The following is a 10,362-nucleotide window of genomic DNA, read 5'->3' on the forward strand; positions in this document are numbered from 1 at the left end:
TGAATGCTGGAATAATATTTATGTAGACAAAAGATACTCAGTAATTATGAATTTAATCATAGTTTAACGAGACAAAATCATTTGTTTTCATTTAAACTAATTATCGTATTTGTGTCATTCTGATCACTTTTGAGTTCACTCACAGGCTATACTTATTGCTAGTAGTGAGATCAGGATTAGTGCTATGATGAGTATTGTTTTTAGGTTGCTAGTTTGGACTGCTCAGGGCAGGGGCCGAAGGGGGGCAATTTCTCTCGATCAAGGGGAGAAATGTAACGGCTACCAGGAAAATCTTTATGGAAAATCCTATGGGGTCAGATCCGCATTTGTAAGGACTTGATTCTTCTGTATCTGTCTTTACTAGGGGAAGTCAGAATTCGCTAAGTACAAGTAGTGAAGCTAGTACTATGTTTGTGGTTAATGCTATAAGGTTTATTATTCTTTTCAGATTGTACTAATTGACTGGAAGACAACTAATTGATACTAAAAGAACACACCCTCAACTCCATTTCACTGTACAGTAGAAACTAACACAACATTGTAAAACAACTATACCCCAATAAAAGAAAAAACAGAATAGACCCTCATCAATAAATGGGGATGTAGAGAAACAGCCATACTATGTCTACAAAGTGTATCAGGCAGTGGCTTCAAATCTGAAATGATTTGAAACTGTAGTTGGCACAGGCAGCAGACAATGAGGAAAAGTAGAGCCAATGATCACGTGTAGGCCATGGAAACCTTTGGTTATGAAGACTGTTGATCTGTGTACTCCATCTGAGATTGTAAAAGCTGTTTCATAATATTCTGAGGCTTGCAGTAGTGTAAAGTAAACTAGGGAGATTGTAATAAAAAGAGCTTGAGGAATATGCTTACAATTTCCTTCTATCAAGCTGTCGTGAGCTTGGGTAATAGGTACTCCAGAGGCCAGTAAGACAGGTGTTGAAAAGTGGTACTTCTAATGGATTTAGGGGGTGAATGCCTGTTGGTGGTTAGCAACCACCTAGTTCAAGTGTAAGGGCAAGACTTGAGTGATGAAAACCTCAGAAGAAGCCTATAAAAAAGAGAACCTCTGAAATAATAAACAGAATTATGCCATATCAACATCCTTTTTGAATGAAACTGGTGTGTCATGGCCTTGAAAAGTGCTTTCCCTGGTGATGTCTCATCATCATTGACATATTGTTAACATACTAGTTAATCAGCCTGAGGATAATAAAAAAGTTGAGTTAAAATGGAATCATATGACTAGATGGGATGTTAAGAGAAGGGCTAAGAGGGCTCCTGTAAGAGGTCAGGGACGAGGATTTACTATATGATACGCATGGGTTTGGTGAGTCATTAGGTGTCATTGTGTAGGTAGAGGCTCACTCACAGGGTGAGCACGTTAGCTTGAATAAGGGCTACTGCATACTCGAGAAAAGTGAGAAGAACAAGACTAATAAATATAATGAGGGCTGTGGGAGGATTCATGCTTAATAGGGAAAGGGATGCTCCTCTGATTAGGTGAATTAACAGGTGACTGGCTGTGATACTGTCTGTTAGTCGTAGGGCTAGGGCTATTGGTTGGATAAATAAGCTAATAGTTTCAATAATTACTAGCATCGGGATAAGAGGGATTGGTGCCCCAGGTGATAGAAAGCGGCCTACAGATGCTTTTGCTTTATGGCAGAAGCCAGTGATCACAGTGCCTGCTCATAAAGGGACCACTGTGCCTAAGGTTATTGAAAGTTGCGTAGGGAGGCAAATGAGTTCAGTAAGAGGCCTAGTAAGTTTGTTGGCCAATGAATAAGGGACATAAGGATTAGTGTTCTGGTTTGTCCTTTATAGTTCTGGATGTTCATTATTTGTTCTGACATAAGCTGAAGAAGTCATTGTTAAAGAGAAATTATGTGGTTATTAATCAGTCGGTTGAGTGCGGGGGAAAAATGCCTGGAAACATAATAATTAAAAATAACAACAGTCAGTCCTAGTATCGTTGGGGTAATAAAAGAAGCAAATAGATTTTTGTTCATTCTGTTTTTGTTTCTCAAGGGTTAAATAAGAGGTAGCTTTTTTTTCTCGGTGAGAGCTAGCTATCTAGAACGGAAAAGCTCTAAGAGAAGAAAGCTAGCTTTATCAATATCAGTATCAATATCAATACTTTGTACATAATCTTTGTATTTCTTGTATCAACCAGCTGTAACCGATATTATCATTGCCACTGGCAGGGCCAGCACATCAAGGAGTCAAGATGTGGGGTCTGGGTGAAAAAGATACAGATGAAAATCTTTAACATAGACCATCTGAGATCTTTGCCTACCTCATAAAACTGTTTCAGCATTAAATTTTACATAAGAAATATTTTAGCAATGTCTTGATATACAGTTACTCTAAAATGATAGAGGATGTTATTGTTGGTATGGTTGTGGCTTTTATCTTTATCAAATAAAACCTAGTCCTAAATTTAAAGAGGTTCCAATTGAAATAGAGAACATTAACATGGAATGCAAGCAAATGAGAACCAGAAAAAAAATATCATGAATAAAATTTCATTGTAGTATTTGACTACATTATTGATTTTTTTATCGTTATGAAATATGAACACCTGCTCTTTCGTGAATGTCAACTCTGGGTTGAACTGTGTTAGGTGCTTTACATACACAATCTCATTTAATCATCCTAACATCACTCTAAGGTAGGCATTACTATAATCCTCGTTGTAAATATGAGGAAATTGAGCTTAAGTGAAGTTCAATATTGTTCTCAAAGTCCCCTGGATGGTGGTGATGCTTAAGCTATGATAGCAGATATTGATCTCAAGCAGGTAGCAGGATGTAAGGACTTCCATCCTTCTGCCCCACTGGACCCCACAGTACACCATCTAAATTTGTTTGGGCATATTTACACCATCTCTCTACTGTTATGTGTTTGCAAGAAACGATGGAGGTGGAGTGGCAGCTCATGTGATGGAAAGGGTAGAAAAAACTCGGTTCCACGTTTAGCCCCATGGATGTGGATCACCACTAGGGGTCAGGCTAATATTCAGGCATATTTCAGTATTTTTTGGCATAACCATAATGCACAAAACACAAAGCAGCACCTTAATTTGCTCCCCAATATCCAAATGTAAAACAGAACAGCTCTTTGGAAAAGTATTTGGTAGTTTCTTAGAAATTTCGACATAAACTTAACACACAACCCATTCTTTTTATTGCTGAATTGTATAATATAACGATTCATAAGTTGATAAGATGAAAAGCTCCACAAAAATTAGAGATAAGAGCAGGCCAAGGGTGAGATAAGACTTTGACTCACGCTGTTTCCTTCCTAAAACATTCACCCCTACCCATATCCTGCTGTAGCAACCTCCTCCATCCCTTCTAACTTCTTTTAAAAGATTTTGTCTCTGCTTCATGTCTCTTCATCCTCATATCATATTCAACCCTCAATCCACTGCAATCTGGCTTCAGCCCACATTATTCTACTAAAACTATTCTTGCCAACTTTGTTATGACCTCCCTTTTGTTACATGTAGTAGGTGTATTCCAGCCTTCATCTTTACTTCCTGTCTCAACACTTCTGGCCCTGTCGATGATTCCTTCTCTTATACTGATTCTCTTTCCATGTAATTAGTGATATTTTATACTTTTAATTTTCCTTCCACACCTATAGTTACTTCTTCACCAGCCTTATTTCCGGGTTCCTCCTCCTCTGTCCATCTTTTATGTGCTGATACTACTTAGGCTCCTATGCAAGATCCACTTTTCCTTTTACTTGAAAGTGGGGTCAGAGGATCATCTGCATCAAAATCATGGTAAGGGACTCTATTTGTCAAGCGTGTAGATTTGTGAGCTACATCCTATACCTACTCAGTAAGACTCTGGAGTTGGTGCCCAGGATTCTGAATTTTATCACACCTCCTGGGTAATTCATCTGACCCCAAAGTTTGAGAATCTCTTCAACATCTTCCCTGGGTAATATCGTCCATTCCTAAATGCTCAATTACCATCCACCTGATAAAAGTTCTAAACTTTATATCTCTAGGTCACATCTCATTCCTGAGCTTCAAAATCCACAGGTCCAAATTTCTGCTAGCCATTTCATTTAGAGTCCTACAGAAACATAAAACTTTCTATGCCCCAAATGATCTCACTACCTTCACTTGCAGACTTCTGTGTTTTCTATCTTTGGAAGTGGAACCAGCCACCACTGCTGCAGATTCCAGAAATCTAATTAGCTTCCCTGACCTCATATCCTCACCCTCCTCTACTTCCAAACAGCTGCGAAGCTCTCTCAATTTAATCTTCTAAAAAATGATGATTCCAGCTACTTCTCTCCATCAACACTTAGTGCTATTCTAGTTGAGGCCAGCATCATGTATCATCTGGAACCACTATAGCAGATTCCAAAAGAGTCCCTCAGCCTCTAGACTTAGGCTCTCACCTAACCGTGATCTTTTCTTCACACTGAAATGACTTTTCTAAAATGTGAACCTGACCAGGCAGCTTCCTTATTTAAAACCTTACTACAGAATCCCAATGCTCTTAGAAGGATGGTCATGCTTCCATGGTACAACCTCAGCTTACTGTCTCAGTCTTATTTATTATCCCCAGTTCCTGTTTTATCTTTTAAGAATTCTACCTTTTAGTTAAATTTAACTTCTCTTCTTCGAAGAACACCACATCCTCTTTTGTCTCCATACTTTCACATATTATGCTCACTGTGACTGAAAGATTCTTCTCCATCTCTTTGCTTGGCTGAATTCTACTAATACTTCAGGTATCACCTTCCATATCACTTTCCCTGGGAACTCTCTCTGACCAGCCCCCCCACCAAATTCAAATAAGAGGATCCTGCAGTGTGTGATTATAATACGCTGTACCAACCCCATCATAGCACTTATTATCGTGCATTTTAAGCTTCAGTTTACTTAACCTTTCCTGCACTAGACTATAAGTCTAATGGAGGCTGGAACCACATGACCACAACTTGGAATGTGCCACTATATATCTACGGAATGATTCAACAGGTGAATGACTTTTTAAGAAACAACCACAATCTAAAAAAAAGTGTTACAATCTTATATTTTCAGCTTTCATATAATCGAATTAAAATCAAGACTGGGAAATTACATTCTAGATCTTTAAATGATAATATGAACATTATTTTAATATAATATTTGAATTTTTAAGAATATATACGTATAAATTTATTAATATTTTAGGGAAAAGTATTAGACAGTGTTCACAATTCATAATTTCAGAGCCACCTCAGGATGAGCCATAATAAATTATATAAAATTCTTTTCACATATTTGGATATAAGAAATACAACTATAAATTTTAAGCTATTTAATATTGTATTCCTATTTAATAGTACCACAAATTGAATAAAGTTCTTATTTAAATAGACATGAAAAGGAGTCTTGTTCAAGGTCTTTTATCCCTGTTTATTCACTTTCTCTGAATGAATGGAATTTGAAAAGCTATAATATACATTCCCTTATTTGAAAACATATTTTCCTCCTCTAAAACTCATTTTTTTACTCTGTAGATTTCACGATGACCTCTTCACTGGCAATTTCAAGGTACTTCACTTACTTTTGCATGTGGGCTTTTTAAATAGAACCTGACCGCTTTGAACTTTTGTATTTGAAATCCAGAAAGCAAATTCTCCTAGGGTTCCACATTAGGATTCTTCAGCTAGAAGCTAAGACTGGATATGCATAAAATCAAATATTCAAGCCCTAGAAGTCTGTTCTCATGCCTCCTCACTCAGTGGCCATTCCATAGCAAACTCAGCTCTGGACAGCTCCCTCAGAAATTCATCAAGGTGGGGGAATTCATCATAGATCCAATTCAAGGTGTTGTTACATTGCCACCTCATGACAAATCAGAGCTACGCAACTTCAGAGGACATTGGTATATCCACTGGGATATAGAAATTGATAACAGAGCTGGAAGGTTAATTTTTGCCTTCATATAAATGCTAAACAATTTTTAAAGATGCAAATAATGGAGTTTGGAAGACTAGTTCCTTCACTTACTAGTTGTGTGACCCTAAAGCAAGTAAGATAATGTTTTTTAATGAGCATATATCAAATTAAAAATAAAGTGTGGCTTAAGTATACCACAAATGACATCACACAGGTCCGAAATTGAGTTCTTTTAAAGGGCTGGTTTGTGAATTACATAAGAATATGAGATATAACTCAATATACTAGCATACTCCCTGGTACTGTACACCATTCTGGTTAGCACCAATGGCTCCCAATGACAGGACACTGCACTGCCTGGAAGAAAGTGTCATGATATCAAACAATAGGGCAGAACTCCACCAAGTAATACTGAATACTTTTATTAAGGAAACAGAAAAAGAAAAGAAAATATGAAATAGTGGCAGTTTCTTTGCACAAAAGCTGAGTAAAACTTGTTACCCTCAGGGGAGAAGTTTCTTGAATTGGGAAATCATACCCTGAGCTGAGAGTTTGGAACATTTGTTCACAAACCTATTATCCTTTCTATAGTTTCACATTAAACATCGCAACTAGTTTATTCCCTTACCATCTGGGCCAGTAGGCCAAATTCTACCCTGAATTTTTCATTCCTATATTCCCTGTGGCTGTTTTTACTGATCTGCACGCCCTTTCTCAACAAAAAGTGGCTTTACTCCTCCCTTTCTAATTTTCAGAAACATCTTTGTCATCCTTATGACCTTTCAGTGAGGGACATTCAGCATAAAGGGGAAAAAATATGTAAAAGCATCTTTGTGATGGTTGGCAGAAGATATAAGAGCTGATATCTGTGCCCTTGGGTGATTATGTACCCACTGGGGCTCCAGGTTTCTCATCTGCTCATCTGTGAGATCAGGAGAGTGATCATAAATACTATTATAAGTTTTTTTTTCTCTAACAAAGTAACTTTCATATACATTATCTCATTTAATCCTTATAATATCCTTATATCCCTATGAGGCAGATAACACACCCAGCAACATTTCATAATGGTATTATACAAATCCGCAGAGGTGAATATGAATCACTGCGCCAGTCAAAAACTCTCATTTAAGGCTGGAGGGAAGATTACTTGTTAACATGCAACAAATATTTCCTGAACACCTACTGTGTGTTTACCACTGTATCTACACAATAAGGATGGAGTAATGAACAAGTTAGAACACACCCCTGTCCTTAGCAAGCTTACATACGAGAGTGGAGAAAGACTATAAAGTAGGAAACCAAATAATAAACTAGATGATTTAGAGAGGGACATAGCACCATGAAGATAATAAAGCAATATACAACTTGGAATGGATTTAGGGAAATTGTGCCAGAAGCAGATTTTCTTTAAGTGGCTAAAACAAAGTAATAAGCAAGTAACAATAAAAGAAAATGTTTCCGGTACAGGACCAGCAGTACAAAAAAATAGTGTACGAGTACCTGGATAAAACACCCGTTTTGCAATTGTGCAACTTTTAAGTACATATTGTTGACTGTCCACAGTCTACGCAGAGTTACAACTCCACACTTCAACAACAACATGCTGACAGTTCCTAAAGAAAACTACTTAAAAAAAAAGGCATAACCCAGATGTTCCCTCATTTGACCAACTCCATCTAAGTTTAGATGTGCAGAAGGGCCTATTAGAGATATCCAGAGTAAGCCACATGCAACATGTTACTTGATCAATTTTTCTAAAATAAGGTTTCAGGACAATGATAGTAAGATAAGGGAAGAAAACATGGAGGAATGAAGTCCTAATTACTATACATGCATATTTTTTTGACAATAGGGGGAAACCTTTTACAGATAAGTTACAAAGAAAAGTCAAATAAACAATTTTGTACAAGAAATTTAACACGTTCTGTACAATGTCTTCACTTTGCTGTTAACATTTGTACAAACTCTTCATAGTTTACTTGATCATCACCATCAATATCTGCTTCCCTGATGATTTCATCAACCTCTTCATCTGTTAACTTCTCTCCAAGGTTTGTCATCACATGGCGGAGCTCTGCTGCACTAATATAGCCATTACCATCCTTATCAAACACAAGGAATGCTTCTCTAATTTTTTCTTCACTGTCTGTGTCTTTCATTTTTCTTGCCATCATTGTCAGAAATTCCGGGAAGTCAATTGTGCCGTTACCATCAGCATCCACCTCATTAATCATGTCCTGTAACTCTGCTTCTGTGGGATTCTGCCCAAGAGACCTCATTACAGTTCCCAACTCCTTTGTTGTTATAGTTCCATCACCATCCTTGTCAAATAGTGAAAAAGCTTCTTTGAATTCTGCAATCTGCTCTTCAGTCAGCTGGTCAGCCATGCTGCAAGCGCTACCGGTCTCCGGGACTCGACTACTCAACCACTCAGCTCGTTTGCTCCACTCGGACTAATTCTGTTCTGCTACTTTAATAGACTTATTTTATGCCTAACAGAAACTCAATACATGGTTGATGAGTAAATCTCCAATCAGAATTCATCCCTCCGTTACCTCTATGCCTAAGGAACGGAGTCTGAATCTGTTGTAACAATACTCCCTGTGTGGAAGTCTGGAAAGAAAGTAGAAAGATTTTTGACAAGGACAGTGATTGAAGAAAGAAACAGATTTGAGAGATTCCAGAGAAAGAAGCAAGGACCACGATGACGAGGGGGAGGTGAAATTTTGGGGGGATTCTGGGTGGGTGCAATGAGGAAGGAGGAAAGCTCCAGAATGATGGCCAGGTTTGGCGTGAATAAATGGCTAAACTATCAGTTCTCCCAAAAGAGGGTTACCTGATTTATAATGTTTGACACATCCCTTATCACACAAAAGTGCTCGATTGCTTGAATTGTTTTGAATAGTATGTTTTCATTAGTGCTAATAATGAAAACATAATTAAAAGCATGTTTGTAGTGAGAGGCAATAAGTTCATTTTTGCACATGACAAATTTAAAGTTCTTATGGGACCACTAAGCAAAGAGGTCCCATTGCTTGCTGGATGTATACGAATGGAGCAGATGGGAAATAGGGTCTAGATTTGTAGATGTGATGCTGATGAGGTTATTGAAAGCAACACAGTATAAAGAGAATATGTAACCTGAGAAGAGAAGTCAGACATTGGAATATCAACATTTAGTGAAGCGATAGGTAACTATGATGAGAGAGGGGTGGAATAGCCAAAGGTGTAAGAGAAAGACCAGGGCAAACTGGTTTCACAGAATTCAAGGTGGAAAAAAAATCATGTAGAAGAGAGTACTCAACTGTGCATTTCACTGGATATAAATTTTATATCAATTAAAAAAAACCACTTACCCTCAGACATCCTTTACTAATTTGTTTTGGCCTAGATTGTTTTGCTTCTAGAGATTCACTGCCTCTGTTGGTATGTTGAAACAGCAGCCTCCAGTGGTTATGGTCATGGAGAACTAGGATTTATGGACTAGGTACGGTTTTTTCATATAGTACATGCTCAACAAAGTGAGTTGAACTAAATTAATTGTTCTTCAGTCACAAAGAAACAAATGCTTTGTGTGACGCTTTCTTAGGGCAAAGAACATTGGCTTAAAGTGAAGGTCCTGGGATTATGCTGGTAAAACAGTCAAGACTGTTTGCTTGAAATACTGATCCACGGTCCAATCGTTGTTTGCTGGCTGCTGTGGCAATCTGAAGCTCCCAAGATCAGCATCTTTGCTCTCCCTTCCCCTCAATTTTTGGTTGTTATGGTAGGGACAGCAAGCCAATAGTTATGCTTAGCTCTGAGTATATGATCAATTATTTCTTTCTTCATGGTATGCTTTCTTAAAAAGCCAAAAAGTGCATTTTTACCCTAACAAGCCTTTTAAAAGTTGCTCATAGTGTGCCGCTGACAACAATAGTCCTAAATTTCAATTTCTACTCCACCTCTCAGACTTGCTTTATCTTTTTTAGATCTTTTCTTCTCATCTGACGAGAACATGTTTTTCCAGACCTCAAGAATATTGAGAACTCCACTGAGTCCACAACACCAGGCACTGGGGTCTTGCAGAGGCGCACAGTTACTAAACAGTTGCTGACCCTTCCTTATAGCTCTCTATCACTTTCTTGTTTCCACTCGTCCGACTTCGGAGCTCTCTTGAAAGCCCATCTCCCTTACGCTACATTAAGCCCCTCTCAATTCCACCCAACATTTTTCAATGGCTCCCTGCTTCCTTAATCTCTACTTCCCATCTATTCCCCTGGTAAAATTTAGCTTCTCTAAATTCTTCACTTACGTTTTGCATTGACATGCCTTATGTCCAGTCATTTCAGTGAAAGGAAATATCCTAAAAGGGAAGGATTCACCAAGAAGAATGAGGACCATTGATGGATTATACTTTTGCGTGTGACTTTGAAATTCCAAATTCATCTTCATTTTCAGCA

General features: G+C 37.9%; 1 protein-coding gene across 1 annotated transcript; it reads right to left on the minus strand.

Moving 5' to 3' along the window:
* Nucleotides 1-7,842: 7,842 nt before the first annotated feature.
* On the minus strand, nt 7,843-8,375 carry LOC132440234 (calmodulin-1-like). The gene has a single exon (XM_060035204.1). The coding sequence runs from the start codon at nt 8,305-8,307 to the stop codon at nt 7,858-7,860; it is 450 nt and encodes a 149-aa protein (XP_059891187.1). The 5' UTR covers nt 8,308-8,375; the 3' UTR covers nt 7,843-7,857.
* Between the last annotated feature and the right edge of the window lie 1,987 nt (nt 8,376-10,362).

The sequence above is a fragment of the Delphinus delphis genome, chromosome 17 (assembly GCF_949987515.2).
Source record: "Delphinus delphis chromosome 17, mDelDel1.2, whole genome shotgun sequence".
In the NCBI taxonomy this organism is placed as follows: domain Eukaryota; kingdom Metazoa; phylum Chordata; class Mammalia; order Artiodactyla; family Delphinidae; genus Delphinus; species Delphinus delphis.